The 16947-nt window shown below is 51.3% G+C and overlaps 11 protein-coding genes across 11 annotated transcripts; 4 read left to right on the forward strand and 7 right to left on the reverse strand.

Moving 5' to 3' along the window:
• Positions 1-50: 50 nt before the first annotated feature.
• Positions 51-1785, reverse strand: B9G98_00887 (Choline transporter-like protein ctl1; the record flags this gene model as incomplete). Its single annotated transcript, XM_024807445.1, has 2 exons — positions 51-1732; positions 1773-1785. 2 exons carry the CDS (start codon positions 1783-1785, stop codon positions 51-53), a joined length of 1695 nt encoding a protein of 564 aa, XP_024663213.1.
• Positions 1786-1878: 93 nt separating this feature from the next.
• Positions 1879-2685, reverse strand: B9G98_00888 (putative 3-mercaptopyruvate sulfurtransferase; the record flags this gene model as incomplete). Its single annotated transcript, XM_024807446.1, has 1 exon — positions 1879-2685. One exon carries the CDS (start codon positions 2683-2685, stop codon positions 1879-1881), a length of 807 nt encoding a protein of 268 aa, XP_024663214.1.
• Positions 2686-3060: 375 nt separating this feature from the next.
• Positions 3061-3630, reverse strand: B9G98_00889 (N-acetylglucosamine-induced protein 1; the record flags this gene model as incomplete). Its single annotated transcript, XM_024807447.1, has 1 exon — positions 3061-3630. The coding sequence occupies one exon, from the start codon at positions 3628-3630 to the stop codon at positions 3061-3063; it is 570 nt and encodes a 189-aa protein (XP_024663215.1).
• Positions 3631-3672: 42 nt separating this feature from the next.
• Positions 3673-4821, reverse strand: B9G98_00890 (Initiation-specific alpha-1,6-mannosyltransferase; the record flags this gene model as incomplete). The annotated part of the gene is made up of 1 exon (XM_024807448.1): positions 3673-4821. The coding sequence occupies one exon, from the start codon at positions 4819-4821 to the stop codon at positions 3673-3675; it is 1149 nt and encodes a 382-aa protein (XP_024663216.1).
• Positions 4822-4976: 155 nt separating this feature from the next.
• B9G98_00891 (Nuclear import protein MOG1) lies at positions 4977-5483 on the reverse strand (the record flags this gene model as incomplete). Its single annotated transcript, XM_024807449.1, has 1 exon — positions 4977-5483. One exon carries the CDS (start codon positions 5481-5483, stop codon positions 4977-4979), a length of 507 nt encoding a protein of 168 aa, XP_024663217.1.
• Positions 5484-5936: 453 nt separating this feature from the next.
• Positions 5937-7529, forward strand: B9G98_00892 (Retrograde regulation protein 2; the record flags this gene model as incomplete). The annotated part of the gene is made up of 1 exon (XM_024807450.1): positions 5937-7529. One exon carries the CDS (start codon positions 5937-5939, stop codon positions 7527-7529), a length of 1593 nt encoding a protein of 530 aa, XP_024663218.1.
• Positions 7530-7542: 13 nt separating this feature from the next.
• B9G98_00893 (Hexokinase) lies at positions 7543-9015 on the reverse strand (the record flags this gene model as incomplete). Its single annotated transcript, XM_024807451.1, has 1 exon — positions 7543-9015. One exon carries the CDS (start codon positions 9013-9015, stop codon positions 7543-7545), a length of 1473 nt encoding a protein of 490 aa, XP_024663219.1.
• A 248-nt stretch (positions 9016-9263) lies between these two features.
• On the forward strand, positions 9264-10466 carry B9G98_00894 (26S proteasome regulatory subunit RPN7; the record flags this gene model as incomplete). Its single annotated transcript, XM_024807452.1, has 1 exon — positions 9264-10466. The coding sequence occupies one exon, from the start codon at positions 9264-9266 to the stop codon at positions 10464-10466; it is 1203 nt and encodes a 400-aa protein (XP_024663220.1).
• A 137-nt stretch (positions 10467-10603) lies between these two features.
• Positions 10604-12552, forward strand: B9G98_00895 (Sorting nexin MVP1; the record flags this gene model as incomplete). The annotated part of the gene is made up of 2 exons (XM_024807453.1): positions 10604-10827; positions 10983-12552. The coding sequence occupies 2 exons, from the start codon at positions 10604-10606 to the stop codon at positions 12550-12552; spliced, it is 1794 nt and encodes a 597-aa protein (XP_024663221.1).
• A 264-nt stretch (positions 12553-12816) lies between these two features.
• Positions 12817-15420, reverse strand: B9G98_00896 (Type II inositol 1,4,5-trisphosphate 5-phosphatase; the record flags this gene model as incomplete). The annotated part of the gene is made up of 1 exon (XM_024807454.1): positions 12817-15420. One exon carries the CDS (start codon positions 15418-15420, stop codon positions 12817-12819), a length of 2604 nt encoding a protein of 867 aa, XP_024663222.1.
• Positions 15421-15489: 69 nt separating this feature from the next.
• Positions 15490-16947, forward strand: B9G98_00897 (Dolichyl pyrophosphate Glc1Man9GlcNAc2 alpha-1,3-glucosyltransferase; the record flags this gene model as incomplete). Its single annotated transcript, XM_024807455.1, has 1 exon — positions 15490-16947. One exon carries the CDS (start codon positions 15490-15492, stop codon positions 16945-16947), a length of 1458 nt encoding a protein of 485 aa, XP_024663223.1.

Raw genomic sequence — 16947 nt, forward strand, 5'->3', positions numbered from 1 at the left:
TTACCCTGGACGTGGTGGATGGGGGAAGCGGGTTTACTGCCTATAAATATTTAAACAAGTCCGTCTGCGGCGGCAAAAATGCGCTCGACATCGAGTCTCCGCTTGGGCATTCCGTCTAGTGCATACACGACCAGCAGCCCGTCTAGCGCCATGCCCAGAGTGTTGTCTGCCGCGCCGACGATGGTCCATCCCACCCAGAAGCCAATAAAGCCCACCAGGTAGCCGTAGACGCTCGACGGGACAGCAGAACGATCTGCATAGATCCACGCCACAACCGCGACCAGCAGAGCAGCGCAGCTCCGCGCGGCAGACAGCAGTATGCGGGCCACTCGATGGGCTTGACGGTCAATGGCTGCAAAACACGGCAACGTCACGGCAGATGCACCCGTAGCAAGCGTTCCAGGTAGTACAACAGCAGCACTCAATGCTAAAGAATCAAGAAGTGGTAGGGCCACTAGCTGTCCGGCAGTAGCAACCATAGCTTGGAGAGCAGCCCCAACTCGCGTCGGCAGGACCAGCAAAGGTACTCGGCCAAACACTTTTAGGAAGGCTGCCAAACAACAACTACCAAAATGCACGGTGAAGGCATTAAATACTGCCGCCTCCATCGCTTCCCGGCCGGCCATTTTGGGCGCGGGCGGCGGCGGAGGAGGCGATTGATGGGGCGTGGTTGGCCGAGGCGCTTGATGATACCAATGAGCAGCCATTCCTACGACTACGCATTTCTGCAGACAGCACAGCAGCTCCCATGTCCACAGATACAAAAAAGTGAATCCAAGCGCAAACAAAACGCTCAGTCGGCCTTCCAAAAACCCTCGGGCTAACAAGACCCCCCACAGACCGGTAATGATCAAGGACAAGGCTCCGACGACAGCAGCAACAGCATACATTATGGGCTGTGAATTTGCAAGCTCTACTGTTAGAATCACCATCTCGGTAGCCTTTCCAACGAGATGACGGCTTTTTTGAAGAACAATGGTCCAGCCAACTGCGAGTCCTCCAATCGCCAAAGCAGTCATTCTCAACGCTAAATGGACATACGCATGACCAGCCGCGGAGTGAAACGAGAAAAGTAGGCCATAAAGCGAAATAAACCCAAGCACGATAGGCACGCCAAATGTAGAAACCTGGATCATTTCCCGAGCATGGTGCTGCATGGCGACCAGCCACCCCGCAGCAACCACCACCGAAACCAGAGCATAGGCTACCAAATGGCCCGCCGAACGAGCGAGAATCGGATATGCACCACTGGTGGATGTAGGGCTTGTAGTTAAATAGACCAATGCGGCCGTGGCTAGCGAAAATGCTGTCGCCACAAGGTAAACAGCCGTCACGACCATTTGGATGTGGTTTGCAGGCAGACTGCCCAGCAGCGGTCGGCGCTCTATTGCCGGTTGTGAGTTTGCTGCGTGTTCGGGCTGTTCAACATAGTCTTGCGCCCCCTCGTCCTCAGAAACTGCCTCATCTTGTTCCTGAGGAGGCTTCATGTCTCCCCGCCATACTCGCGTAGAATGCGCCCAGTTCGGATACTTGGCCCTCGTCGAATCTATCGACTGAGGTGCGGTTTCAATCGCAATGTCGTCTGGCGGATCGTCCTCCGAAATAGACGCATTGGAGCTTGCTAGAGACTCGCCCACTCCTCCTAGAAACGTTTCCGTGTCTGGGTCAAATCCTCCACTGGCACCCTCAAATAACGGCGCTACTCTTGAATTAGACAAAAATTTAGATGCATCTGAGTTAGTCTTGATCCCTTTCATCGCCGCTTTACTTACAGTCACTGAACATGGCAACACCCAAGTTGGGATAAGCCGCCACAGCTTGATAAGACTACGCCCATTCCAGCATCAACAGAGCTAAACACGTTCAAAACTACGGGCACTATTTCTCAATTAATTCGGGAGAGGCTCTGGCGGACCATTCGCCCCACGAGCCGTCGTACACCTGCGATTTGGTCTCCAAAAATTTGTCAATGGCAAGCTTCAAGACGCATGCAGTCACTCCAGATCCACACATGACAACCACGGGCTTACCGTCCAAGACGTCGAGCTCGTTCAGCTTGGCCACAATGTCGGCATCTGGTTTGAACGCAGACTCGCCACCAGGCACGAGGAGCTGAGAGAAAGGCAGGCTCTTGGCTCCGGGGACATGCCCAGCCGCAAACGCAGGGCCGGGGCGAGCATCCAAGATGTGCTGAGCCTTTTTAGATTCAACGTCACTCTTGAGTTGCTCGAAAGTCACCCACGATTTGGGCTCCCCGGGCTGCGAGTACTTGGTGGGCGCACGCGCTTTGGGTTCTCCGGTCTCAATTGGCCCACCAAGTTGCATGTACTCGTTGTAATTGTCAAGGACAACTGCGTGGGGGTGGTTGAAGGTGTCAAACACGAACTGGACTCTTGGAGAAGAGAAGAATGCCTGCTTGTCGTAGATCACAACAAAGTCATCGGGCTTGATTCCCAAATTCCCGACCGCTTTCTCGAACTGTGCTTTATTCACCATCATATGGGGATATGGCGAATCGGCCTTGATGGTTGCCATGTTGTAGTACACGGCTCCAGGGAGCCGCTCCTGGGCGAACTCATCTTTACCATTGCGACCGGCATCTGGCAAGAACCATGTCGCATCAACGGCAACATAGGGCTCTTTTCTGGCTAGGAGTTCTTTGGCGGTAATAGTAGGTCGAGACATGAAGGTGGCTGAATGAGTTCCCCCAACCCGGAAGGGCTGAAGTTGTGGCGATTGCAGATTCGTGCATATTGCCTCACATGCATTGGCACCCCCGATCTGAGAGTTTGATAATAGCCACTTGGGCAGAAATTGTGTGCACTGTTCGATAGCTGGCGAAAATGTACCGGGCTCAACGTGATAAGAAGCTATCTGGTCAAATATGGCTCCAACAAACTTTTGGCAGAAATTGGCGGTTTGACCGAGTGGTTAAGGTGGTTCCCTGCTAAGGAATTGGGCTTTGCCCGCGCAGGTTCGAATCCTGCAGCCGTCGCCACTTTTTTTCCTTGCTTGAAGATTTCTTTTTGAGATACCTTTTTATTTGATTCTACTCGCTATCTAAACCCCACTAGTACCAATCAAGCTATCAATTGACGGTGGGGCATCTTTGATGAGAATATGAAAGTGCTCCAAAGTAGGAACGCTCTGTAATGCAACGGTATTTTTGAACCAGATGATATTGGTCCGAGTAACGCCAAGTAGTTCGATGTTTTTCTGGATGAATTGCTCAATTTGGTGTTTGGTTGCCGCTGTTGGCCGCTGATTGTCGTCGGTGGCACATGGCACCTTCGACCAGACAATGATGTGCCTGATCCCCGGTTCCAGGCCGTACGGAAAATCATTCTGCAGTATCATGATATCGGATTTGTCTTCGAGAAACCCCTTGCCACTACTCTGAAGCTTGTCAGCCCACTTGAGTTTATATTTGACAATATACTCTGCGGTTCCGCCGTACTTCTTGAAGTCCTCTTTGGCGGCCAGGTACTCGCGTAATTGCTGGGGTGAGCGTGTGAATAACGTCATGTCGTCTTTCTGTACAATCTCCCGGCACTGCTCCCAGGACAGAGGCTCATAGTGGTCGTTGGCAAGGATTTTGGCGTCGCGTTCGATTATGGAAGCCACAGACATGAATAATCACCAGTCAAATTTTCGGGATATTTATGTGCTATTTTACGTTTTTTTCTTTTTATCGTCTTTCCAGGAGCCTTCAAAATGATGCTTAACAAATGCCAAAGGGTCGGACTCAGCCTTTGAGCCCATGGTATCAACGCCCGGGGAGAACGATGTAATTGGCAAAATGAGCACATCGCCAAACAGCTTTGGTTCAGCAAGGCCAGTGAAATTATGCCAGTCGGTGGGTCCAAAGGGAGACGTCGGTAAATTAAAGTAGTCCATGATCGAGTCTGTCCAGATACCGGGGCCTGTCCAGTCCATGATGTCCGTGCCCCTATTAATGGTTGCGTCAAACATGGCGCCCTTCTTTTTCTTCTCCAGTGTTTTTTCTGTGATTCTTGCAACAACCTCGCGCAGGATCGGGTGGCCGGGCTTTGACTGAATAGTCCACTGGCAAAACTGGATTCGGCGAGCGTACCACTCGGCCCAATCGGGACGATCAGGATCGGCCTCAATACCGATGGTGACGCCAATATTAAGCGGGTTCAGCGATCCTGGGATCCAGACCGGAATCGGTTTCAAAAGCTCTGTGTCTGCGTCAGAGTATGTTCCGCCCCGGGCCAGTAAAATAAGATAACGGAAGAAATCGGCTTTGAGAATCTTCTCTGGCATCGCCTTGTACGCATCAATAACATCCGGCACATTCATAAACAAGTGTGTCACGATTTTCTCCGCAACACTGTCGCTGAGCACCTCGTGAACAAAGCCTTCGCCATGATGGTCCCAGCTCTGCATGAACTGGTGGATGTGCTCCTCCAACTCGGCATCGTTACGCCCGTGCTTCCACGTCTGCCAAATATAAGCCGGGAACCTGCTCGACTTGTGGTATGGGAACTGGTACGAGAGCTGTTGGCGAAGAGTAGCGCCCTCTGGAAGTCGACGGAGCTCTTGTATTTGCTGCTCAAGCACGCGTTTTTCGACTTCGAGTTTCTCGATCTTCTCGTCCAGTTTTGAAACACGGTTATGTGACAATTCATCCACAGCTGCCACTTTGGCCATCAGCTCGCGCTGCACTTGCAACAAGCGCTTCTCTAGCTGCTCGTCGTGGAAAAAGCGTTTGGAGTCTATCCGGCCCTTGCCTCCAAATAGCAGGAAAATAGCTAAAACAGTCAAGGCTACTATAAGAACCCTGCGAAAAGTTAGCATGAAAAGTGTGAAGGTGGTCAAAAAGAGTCTTCCAACAAGAGCTCACGTAAGGGTCGTGTCGTTGATAGCGACAATCGCCTGCTCGTTTGTTGTGCTGGGTCTGGTTGAGCAGCTCAGCCGTCTGCATATCAAGGTTTGTTAAATGGGGTACATAATTAGCTAGTTTTGAACAATCTGGGGTCAATAACTTTATACGACTCGACAAAGCCCCTGATGACAGCGCGGGCTTCGGAAAAATCGGAAACAATATCATCCGGCAGCTCGCCGTCCCTTTGCTGGACGACGGTGGTAATGAGAAGATCAGTCTTGTATTGCTTCAATTGAATAAGGCAAAACAAAATTACAGTTGTTCCTTCCTTGGTCACCACCACATCGTCGCGCAAAGCCACGTGGTGACCATTGAGAACCTGGGAACTTACTTCGATAGTGTCCACTTTTTCTGGGCTGGAAAGACGGTGAACTTCGTCTGCGTGCGCTGTTAGGGCCTCGATTGGCGTTTCTGCTTCGACGGGCTCGAGCAGATCAATGATGAGCGAGACGTCTTCGTTGTTGACGCGACCAACAAATACTTCCTGCGTGTCCGGGACCGGCCTAAATTTAGAAGCATCTACGAAGACGCTAGGGATCTCTGCCGTCATGGCGCCGCCGTAAAGTTTGACCATTTTGTATGAAGAAGCAACTTGCGGCAAGCCGCTGTGGGTTTAGACCGCCCCAACCCTGAAAACGAGCACACCGCGAGCTTGGGGCTATATTGGGTAGCAGGCTCGACGAGAGGAACTGGCTGGCTGAAAGTATTTCTAGATGGAATTAGCGTGCTTTCGCGTCCATTTTTCGTGTGCCAGATGCTTGCCCTTTTGCCCTTGGGTCCTCCTTGTGTCCAGTTGGCCAATCGCTTGAATGATTTACCGCCAATCGATCCGCGCAGAGGTCGAATCGACTCTGTTCAAAGCTTGCCTGCCTGAGCACTCGATCAACCAGGCCTGCTCGTCATCGACTAGTACCCCCCCTTTGCCCTAAACCACTACTGGGAACTGTGGGGAACTACAGGGTTCCATCTTCACATCAACCCCAAGTGGTAAATCAACGCTAGTTGCGAGAACGTTTCGGTGCACAAAATGCCAGCGTCGACCCTAGAATCACTGGTGGTTCTCGAGAGCTCCTGGACGAGCTTCACGATCAACAGTCTAGACCCGCGCCATGCCCGTATTTTACCCATTCTGTTTCAGGATAAAATTTCCCTGCCGTTAAGAAATAAAGACGGAGCTCATCTTCTCGATGAAACACGCTCTCTTTTAATAACATCACTCAAGAGATTTGTGACCATCTCAGGCGACTACGGGGTGGCGCCAGAAAACATTACTATAGTAGCGTCGCCGGGGGTGACGCAGATTGACAATTTTGAGAGCCTCAGAAGCGAGGTCAAGTCCCAATTAAAACTCAATATTCATGCTCTTGATCGCAGAACCGAAAACAAAGTTTATGTCCATGGTTTGGCTGCGGCGTTTCACCACGCCAGCGGACTGTTTGTGGACATGAAGTTTTCTTCAACAACCTTCAATTGGATCGACGCCAAAGACGAGATTCGCTCCGGAGACCGCGAAGTTTCGATCCCGTTTGGATTTGGGAACCTGGCTCCTGTGATGGAGGCAGATCAAGACGTCCAGGAAGCCAAGACACAAGAAATCGCCGAGGCTGTTCGACAAGCCATGGACTCTCTCGATATTCCTCCCAGTCTCACCAACGTTGCCGAGCGCCGGGGAGGCCATAAACTGTATATTTGTGGTGTTGGCGTACGCTCGCTCACGTACTGGCTGCTTTGCCAGCACCCTCGCTATCCTGTCTCGTTGGCCAGTGGCTTTGCGCAAACCCCGGAGCGGTTATGCAACGACTGGGCCAGCGTGGACTGGGAATCGTTCAAGCGCAATAGCAACATGAGCGAAACGACAAGACTAAGGACAAAATCATCGATCTTCCTCGCCTATTCAATCTACGAAGCGCTACCGTCTATTCGCAAGATTCTCTACACGGAAAATAATATGCGAGACGGAATCCTGTTTAATATGCTGCCATCAAATATCACTGCTCAGGATCCAATAATTGTTGCAACAGCACCCTATGCCCTGCCAGGGGCCCTCAAACTCACATCCGTTTTGCGCAATGCCCTGCCATCGAACACCCCGGAGGTTATTTCACAACGACTGGCTTTAGCTCTGTCTAATGCATCCTATATTCATTCTTCGTATCCTCGGGAGGTGCAAAGCAATGCCAGTATGCTTGTGGCAACGTCTGGCGTGCTTGCGGCTGCAAACGGTATTTCCCACACTATGCGTGCCCTCCTAGGACTGGCCCTGTCCAACAGATGGGGTGGTGAAACCACGAGCCGCCTGAGGCCGGTGCGAAAAGCCTTTCTGGCTGTGCCACCAGAGAGAGAGCTCGCGTGGTGGGCTCTGTACCTGGGCCATGTCATGCATCTTGTGGGAGGCGCGTATCCCGGTGCACATGTCCGTCCCGGCGTCATCGACTTGTCGGTAAAAAACGAAACAGAGCGCGGGTTCACCCTCAGTGTGGTCTGTCATAAGGACAATGTGTTTGGACACAACCCCATCGTGCAGTCTCGCATAGACAAGCTGCCAGTGAAAATCGAAGCCCTCGCGGCCGAATTTGCGTTCACAGTACCCGAAGTTGTCATAGAAGTTGTATCTGTTTAGTTTCTCGCTACGTTCACTTGCTGAAATCCAGGTTAGAGCCCTTGATACCAATCGACTTGTGCGATTCGTAGCGCTTCTTGGTCAAGGCGGCAATGACGCCGGCGCCGACACCAGAACCGTCCTCGGCGGCGACAACCTTGATGGGATGGTCCTCAGCAGGCATGTCACCCCAGTCGAAGATGTCTGCCAGGGCCCGGGCAGCGCGTTGTTTGAAGTAGGGATACTTGTTGAAGACTGATCCGTCGGCCCCGGCATGGGCAGATTCCATATTCATTTTCTTGGCCATAGCAGCAACACCGCACATCGACAAACGGGCAGCACGAGTACCAATGAGCTCACACAGACGGTGGACCATTGCTCGCTCGGATTCGTTGGTTTCGATACCTAGCTCCTCGGAAAACAGGGCCTCGGTATCCATAAGATTCTCCCAGGGATCGGTTTCGATCTTGGACAAAAACGCCGCGTCGAGCACATAGGGCTGTTGCAATTTCGAAATGTCCTGGCCCTCGAAAATGTTGCCGCCCTCGAACTCGTCAAGCAGCACGAGACGCAAAATTTCTCCCAGCGTATAACCAGCAATCATCTTCTCAAAGGACTGCTGATTGGGCCGGGGAGAGTGCTTGTCGAGATGGTCATCGAACTTGGTGCGGGGCAGCGACACATGCTCGTTATCAAACGCGCCATACTCGCAGTTGATTGCGCACCAAGAATCAGGCGAGATGTCGTCAGGCACAAGACCCTCCAGTTTAGGAATGTTCTTGACAACGTCGTAATAGGCCGCATTACAGCCAGTACCGAAAATGCAGCCCATTTTGGTCCGAGGATCAACGTAGTTCGAGGCAACGAGCGTACCGGTGGTGTCGTTGATCAGAGCCGCGCACTTGACGGGAATCTTACGCTCGTCCAAGGCGCTCTGGAGCATAGGAACAACATCGTGGCCCTCAACGCCATCGATGTCGAATCCCTTGGTCCAGCGCTGCAAAACACCATGTCCAATAGACTCTTGGGTGCACGGGTAACTGAACGTGAAGCACATCATCAATTGATCAGTCGCTCCTTCGTGGTACTGGTCAATAAACTTCCCAACACAATCAGCAACGTATCCCCAAAGGTTTTCTGCGCTAGACGTCTTGGTATTGGCCGGCATATGGTACTTGGACTGGACCACGTCAAAGGTACGGTCACCGTTGAGAATGATTTCGGCCACACGCAGGTTCGTACCACCCATGTCCAACGCAAGGTACTTTCCCGTCTCCTTTCCAGTGGGGTAGTCGAGAACCCAGGCCACGTTCATCGGAATAGACCCGCCCTCCTTCGACAGGCCCTTATCGAGCTCAGCTACGAAATGCTCGGTGATTTTCTTAAGCTGCTCGGTAGAAACACCAAAAAGCTTTTCGTAGTGTTCAATTCTCTCGTGGATAGCCGGTGGGATATAGCACAGCGAGCCTCTGCGCTGAGGTGGTGCTTTGGGTCCGAGATTTACCATTTTATTGTAAGTTGCTAGATATGGATTACCACACACACATTAAGTAGCTGGCGCCAGGGGACGAGTGGCAGAGCCCGAACTGCGGCTGGGTCGTAAATGAGCACCAGCAATAGGACCGAAATGGTGTTTCACCACTGCAATATATAGGTATATACGGCGGAATACCTTCCCAGCATGGCTGCATTCGCTGTTCCGGGCTTTGCTACTTCACCATCGAGCGCCTGACTAAGAACGATCAACCTCACAGAATGGCCAAAGACGACGCCTCCGCTGCCATGCCGGCTGTGCCTAATTTGGAGTTGGCGAACCACATCTTTGTTTTGCGAAATGCCCGCCTGAAGGATATGCACGAAGCGTCGCGCAAGGCGCTCATGGACTCTATCAAGAGCGAGAGCCAAGCGCCACTGCTCAAGTACCTCAAGGACGAGCAGTTGGTGGACTGGGACGAGAAGCTCTACAGCCAGCTTGCGGCAGTGAACGAGGAGCGGGTTGCAGAGCTGGAAAAGAAAATTGCCGACGCCAAAGAGTCCGAAGACGAGCTGGCGATTATTGAGAGCACTCTGGCTCTTGGTATGTACTATACGGGAATCTGCGATCGCGAAAAGGCTATTTCGACGTTGCGAGAGACGTTCTCTTTGACCGCAGCTGCAGGATCCAAGATTGATATCCACCTCACGATCATTCGCATCAACCTTTTTTTCAACGACAAGGCAGCCACCGCAAAGGAATTGGAGGCTGCCCAGGTTGAAATCGAAAAGGGCGGTGACTGGGAGCGCAAAAACAGGTATAAAACTTACAAAGGCGTCTACCTCATGTCTATTCGTCAGTTCACGGAAGCTGCAGACCTTCTTATCGACAGTTTCGCCACATTCACCTCTACCGAGTTGACTAGCTACGAAAACGTTGTGTGCTGGGGCATAGTCTGCGGAGCGCTGGCGCTATCGCGTGTTGATTTGAAAAAGCGCATTGTCGATTCTCCGGAGATCCTGTCGTTGGCCCCCACCACTCCACAGCTCGAGCCGTTGACCATGTTGACGAACTCACTTTACACCGGTGAGTACGCAACATTTTTGGAGGCTCTGGCAAAGGTAGAGACGCAAATCATGCACCCTTCCATGTATCTTGCTCCGCACGCTGGCTATTTTGTCCGAGAGATGCGTTGCAAGGCCTATGCGCAGCTTTTGGAGTCGTACCTCACTCTGAATATCAAAAGCATGGCCAATACCTTTGGCGTCAGCGTTGATTTCCTGGACGCCGATCTTTCGCGGCTGGTTCCGCAGAAAAAACTCAATTGTGTGGTCGACAAGGTCCACGGCGTGATTATCACCAACCGTCCTGATTCGAAAAATGCTCAGTACCAGCAGCTCATCAAGCAAGGCGATGCACTGCTCACCAAGCTCCAAAAATATGGTGCTGCGGTCCGCCTTTATGGTGCTGATCAGCAGTATTAAATAGTCAAACTTCACCTCACATAATCATGCTCCGAGCGGTTCCGCCGGCGACCACGGGAGTCGCTCCACGAGCGTTTACCCGGGCACTATCGCAGTCTTACCGGATCAAACGCGTGCTCAACCTCCCAGCGAGCCTCATGTACGATGTGGTGGGCGACGTCGAGCAGTACCAGGAGTTTGTCCCGTACTGTAAGCGCTCACATGTGACAGCTCACGAAAACGGCCATCCGTCACGAGCAACGCTCACCGTGGGGTGGGATGCTATTGAAGACGAATTCGAAAGTAAACTGACTTATACGCCGACTACGGTAGTCGCTGAAGCTGCCAATAATAAAATGTTCAAAGAACTCAAGTGCGAATGGTCCGTAAAACCTGTGCAGGACGACAAGTGTCTAGCGGACCTCAAGCTCACATTCGCATTCCAGAACAACATGTACAATCTCGTTTCTAAAGCAGCCGGTCCAGCCGTATCCCGAGCTATGATCCAGGCATTTTCAAATAGGGCTCAGGAAATAGCCAATGTGTAATCATGACTGATCTATGGGGCGATCTGAATGAGGAACGAGAGATTCCTCTTGAGTACAAAGCGTTATATGCTGAGTCGGCTCCTCAGGATGGCAAAGTTGCTGTAGGAAAGGTCAATGCCATATTGCAGCGAGCTGCTTTGCCGCCTGATGTCGCGGCGTTGATTCTTGACGGGGCCGCCCGTGGCCAACCGTCGGTTGAAGAATCAGATTTTTACACGGCTTTGGCAATGATTTCAGCCGTTCAATCGCTGGGTGATCCTCAGCAGGCCATTTTGGCCGTGCAGCAAGGCCCTCCTGACGTTTATGGCCCTATCATGTTGAGTAGTGAGGGAACGACCCCCGAGCCACCAGTCCAAGCGTTTCCCGTGGACGTATCCCCTCAATTCCGGGTTACCATTGTCTCGAAACTACAGGGCTCCTTTTTGTTTCGACACGTTGTTTACGCAGTGGAAGGAGTCTATGAATTGCGTCAGTGCCGCGCCATTCGCAGATACAGTGATTTTGTCGTGCTACTCGAGGCATTGATGAAAAAATACCCGTTCAGATTGCTGCCACCGCTTCCACCTAAAAAGCTAGCTGTTGATGGCCATTATTTCACAAGCGACGACTCTTTTCTAGAGTACCGCCGCACGGGGCTTGCCCGGTTTATCAATTTGCTCCTCCGCCATCCTGTTGTGGGAAAAGATGACCTTGTAAAAGCTTTTCTAGTTGTTGACGCACCGCTGTCTGTTGCAATGAATGCACCGCTCAATCATGCGCAAGACGAGTTTAATTCGCGAACGATCTCACCTCTTTTCATTGCCAATTGGGACGCAGCTGCGCAGGCGGAACGTTGGCGTACTATAAAGCAAGGAACTGATGATTGCTTGGAAGAATGTGTAAAGTTAATGCACAGCTACTACCGGTCGGTGAGGCTTCGAGCTGCAATGAGCGACGAGTGCGACGTGGCAAAGGAACACTTTACTGCTCTAGCATACACACTACCCAATGCGTTTCCTGAAAACGACGGTTCGAAAAACGGGCATATTTCCGGCCCGGCGGGCGATGTTCCGGCCATCACAGCGGGCATTGAGGCGGCAGCGTCTTTCCTCGACAAGTACTCTCGGCTGGGACACGACGTCGCCCAATCTACGATCGACGGCCCGCTCGAGCAAGTCAAGGTGTTCAGAGATATGCTTGTTTCAGTGCGAGAGCTGTTTGCCCGTCAAGCCCGGCTGGGAGGCAACACAATTGCTGCGCAAGAGCGCAAGATCGCATCGACCCAGGCCAAAGTAGCTTCACGGGCTACCGCTCCAGACACGACGCCAGAAGACCTGCAAAAACTAAAGGACCGGATCTCTGCTGCCCAGGAATCTATCAAAGAGCAGACGAACCGCGACTGGCTAATCAAGGAAACAATCACCCGAGAACTCGAGATGGCCCGCAGCTTGCAGTACCAGGTTGTGCAGATACTCGCGAGCTTGGGCGTGCTCGCCTCTGGCCGCTCCGAGTCAGCAATCAACCTGATCAACTCATTCACCAATGCAATCGGTGATATGCCCAAAGCTGTTGTCGAGTAAACTAAATAATTTAAATAATTTGAATGCTTTAGGTCGCAGGGCGATCCGGTTTGTCATCATGCGCACGATTTCGAAAAAAAAGGCCAAGAAAGTGGCCCACGTTAAAAAGCTCCGCGAGGCAGCTACGAAGGATATGCAAGATATTTCGGCAAGACAAGAGAAGATAGCCGCTCGCGAGCGGGTCAAGGCCGAGCAAGAGTCCGAGCCTGTTGTGCTGGCGCGCGGATCGGGCACCACGCTTGGCGGGCCTGAATCGCATGTTTTTTAGCTCAATAACGACCCGATAATGTCTTTTCTTCGCTGCACGTCACCATCCCCGGGCCCCATTAGCAAAGGATCGAGGATCTCCGCCGCCGTGCTGCGTTTGAACCCAAAGTCAAAGGCGTGACGTATAAATCCCAATAAATAGATAATGACGTTCGCGGAAACAGAGGGCACGTGCTCTAGAATAGATAATCCTCTCGCTGAGGAAGGGATATGGTTGAGCGGGATCGGTGGGACCGGGAGATACTGGAATAGAAGAATCAAGACACTTGCGACAGCGTGGATTCCAGCGTTCGACGAGGTTTTGTTGGCTGTATCCAGCACCTGTTCATCGAACTCAACCCCTGTATCGAGCCACTCCAGCACCTGTTGGATGAGCCCTGGCTCGCCAGGTTCAGAGAGCATTTCAGGATCAACCCGAATCCACAGATAGTTGATACATGACCAAATCTGCTTTGGTAGATTGGTGGTTGGTTCGACAGTGCGTTCATTGCGCGCGCCATGAGGCATGCAGCACATATCCTCCAGGCTTGAGCCCAAGCAAGAAGGAAGAGCGGCAAAGTCAACGCTGATAAACACATCTGCGCCACCACTGGGTTTTATGATCAAAACGTCAGAAATGGATCCGGTGCCCACGCGTAGTGCAGCCTTGACAAGAATTCGTTGCTTGTTTGATTCATGCAACAGGATCCCACTAGAAGGTGTTACTTGGACCTTGGATCCATGGTGTACTGTCCAACGTATAGCCCGACTTGACATTGAGGTCAAAACAACCCATGCTGATACTGTACTGAGTACAGGACCCTTTACATCAATCACTTGGGTGGATACCTCCAAGCGAGGCTGGGAGATGTTTTCTGCGTGGTCAACTGCCCGGAGAACTTTGTCAAGGATTTTACCTCGCTCTTCGAAATCAAAACTGCTGGTAGTCACATTGAGCTCAGCCGTGACCGGCCGGTGGTCAGAAAGGCGGACGTCAAAACTTTGATATTTCTGTACTTCGACCATGTTCGATGATCGGTACAAGATTCGATCGGTGTATGAAGGTACTCGTACAACATACTGGTTTGTATCCCGGCCATATTTGAAGGTGGGAGGGAACGAGATCGGGCCCTCACAAAAGTCTTTGAGTATGTGCCCCTTTTTGATTTCTTGCTTCAAAGAGTCGTGTTCCAAAACCGCGTCGTATTGGCGACTTCGGATCAGATCGCGTGATTGTTCGGCGTCGAGAAGCGTTCTGTAGTTAAGATCACCAAGAACAATACTGACTTCGTCTTGGACGTCGTAATCAGCTGTAGGATCAACCTCGTCAACGCCGTCATATTCGAGGATATCGCTGAATCTGACTTTTTTGTCTGAGTTCAGGCTCTCGGTATGAGCCAAAGGCGGAAGCTCTTCTTTCTGAACTGGTTCTGTTTCGAGTTCCGGCTCGAGTTCTGGTTCTGGTTCTGGTGGCTGGTCTGCAATTTTCTGCTTTCTCTTCCTTTTGCCCTTGTCTTTTTTACTAGTCTTGCTTGCTTTGCCAGACAGTTTCTCGGTGTGGTTACTATCTTTGTCGGCAGCATTTTGAGCAGATACTTCATTGGGCTTTACAGGTTCAACCGTATGGTGTTGAGCAGTCTGTTCATGCTCTGTCGGTTCATCTGTTTCCTTTACGATCTGTCTGTCCGTTTGATTGCGATATCGCAAAGGAGTTTCCTCTTCGAGCTCATAATCAGCGAATTGCTGTACTGCAGTATCGAACTCATGCTCTGCAGTGTTCAAAGACAGCATAGGGATGTTGAATCTTTGAGAAATCTCTCTGAGCTCCCACCGCCGGCGTCCCAGTTGAGAGGCGCCCTCTCCAGCACTTAGATGACAGTTTACGATGGAAAACTCCGTGCCTCCACCCATGATGCTGTCTTGGAACAAAGCAAAACGGATCAGAACGGCGCCTTTGTTGCCCCACATTCCCAAAAAGCCAGTACCAGACGAAAGGGTCTGGATACGGGTGACGTAGGGGACCAGGCTGGTCTTAATATACACGATTGCCATCAATCCGAGCAACTGCACCTGAGCAAGAAGCTTATGGTCGGGCAATTGAGCAGCAATTCCACTCAAGGTTGTTTGCAGAGTCTGCGGGTTTGAGGTAATATTGCGACTTAGTTGATCGGTCTCCTGAAAGCCTAGAATAACAACATCTTTGCCCGGGTTCAGAACCTCCCAGGTCGACGGATCAACCTTGGCCAGCAGTCCATTGACATTCCAGGTCAACGCCTGTACACTCACCGAACGCTGAACCGTCAACTGTTGCTTCTGAACCATGAGCTCAGCAATGCGGGCGGTCTGGTTGTCGACGGGCCCAATGTCTTTGATCCACGTTGTGACCAGCTCGTTCATCTTTTTCAATCCAGCACTGTCGGATTTCGCAATCTGGCCAATGTCCAAACCGTTCAGAAATACATTGATGTGCTTTGCTGCCGTCCGGAGCACCAGCTTGGCGCTTGCCGCATCGCCGCGTTTCGTGTGCACCCAGTTGTCTTCCTCGTGGTTCGTTTCAAACTTTCGCAGTTCAAACTGCCGACCGTCTAGAGAAAGACTGAACGTGTCCGTATTCAGTTGCATTCCGCAAAATTATGCCCGCCAAATGTCCTATATTTATGAAGGTGGCAGGCCCAATTAGGTCATCTTCGAATGCAACAAGTGGTGATCGGGGTGTTGCTGAAGCTTTTACTGTTTCCGGCGTACCACTCGACTGATTTCGATGTTCATCGCAATTGGTTGGCTATAACAAGCAAGTTGCCCATTTCCGAGTGGTATTTCGAGGATACCTCGGAGTGGACGCTGGATTACCCGCCGTTTTTTGCCTATTTCGAGTGGATACTGAGCAAATTTGTGCCCAAAGTGGTGGAAAACGACGGCTGTTTGGATATCGTTGCTCATGGAAACTACGGGTGGCCCACAGTGGTGTTTCAGCGCACTACGGTGCTTGTTAGTGAGCTGGTTCTTGCAGCAAGTCTGATTTATTTCACGCGATCAAAGGCCCCCCTGAGCTATAGACAGAAAATGACGGCGGCGGCTATTATTTGGTTCAGTCCCGGTTGGCTGATTCTTGACCATATTCACTTCCAATACAACGCCATGATGTTTGGTTTGCTGGTAATTTCAATCACCGCTGTGGCCAACGGCCAAATGCTCGTTTGTGCGTTCACCTTCGCCAGCCTGCTTTGTTTCAAGCATATTTACCTCTATCTTGCTCCTGCATACTTTGCTTTTTTACTTAGGGCATACATTTTCGAAAACAATAAGCTCAGTTGGCTGAATGGTGTGAAATTAGCTGCCGTGGTTGTGGCTCCTGCGCTGGCATCATTTGGGCCGTTTGTCCTGCAATTACCCCAGGTATTATCCCGGCTATTTCCTTTTAGTCGAGGGCTAACTCACGCATACTGGGCTCCCAACTTTTGGGCGCTCTACACGTTTGCAGAGCGAGTGTTAGGAGTTGTGCGTCACAACTCTTCGGCCGCGGCCACGCGAGGAATCGTTGGTCAAATTGAGTTTGTGAACCTGGCTGATATTACGCCACGTATCACTGCTGTTTTGACTCTGTTTTACCAGGTCTTGAGCGTTATTCCACTGTTTTTGAAACCAACCTACGACCAGTTCCTGGGAAGTCTTACTCTATGCGGGTTTGCGTCGTTTTTGTTTGGGTGGCATGTTCACGAAAAGGCAATTATGATTGTTATCGTGCCGTTTGCTTTCATGGCTGTGTCATCGAGATCTTATGCTCTGGCCTTCTCGCCCCTGCTGGTGGCTGGTCACCTCAGTCTTATGCCTTTGATCTTCACCCCCAACGAAGCAGTTATCAAATACGTCTACACTGCCGTGTACCTGACGGTGGTTTTGAGTGTTTTGCCGGAAATTGCCCCGGTAAAAGACCAGGCGAACCGAAGATTCTTTGCCGAACGATATGTGTTTATGTACAACGCACTATTCGTCTTGCTGATTCCTGCGCTGGCCATATTGCCGGTCATTGCAAAAAAATTCGAGTTCGCAAACCTCATGCTGCTCTCTGTGTACTGTGCCCTGGGTGTAATGGGATCGTGGTTGGCGTTAAACACAGTCTACTTTTCTACGGATCTACTGTCAAAATAA

The sequence above is a fragment of the Wickerhamiella sorbophila genome (genome assembly GCF_002251995.1).
Source record: "Wickerhamiella sorbophila strain DS02 chromosome Unknown contig1, whole genome shotgun sequence".
Taxonomy (NCBI): Eukaryota; Fungi; Ascomycota; class Dipodascomycetes; order Dipodascales; family Trichomonascaceae; genus Wickerhamiella; species Wickerhamiella sorbophila.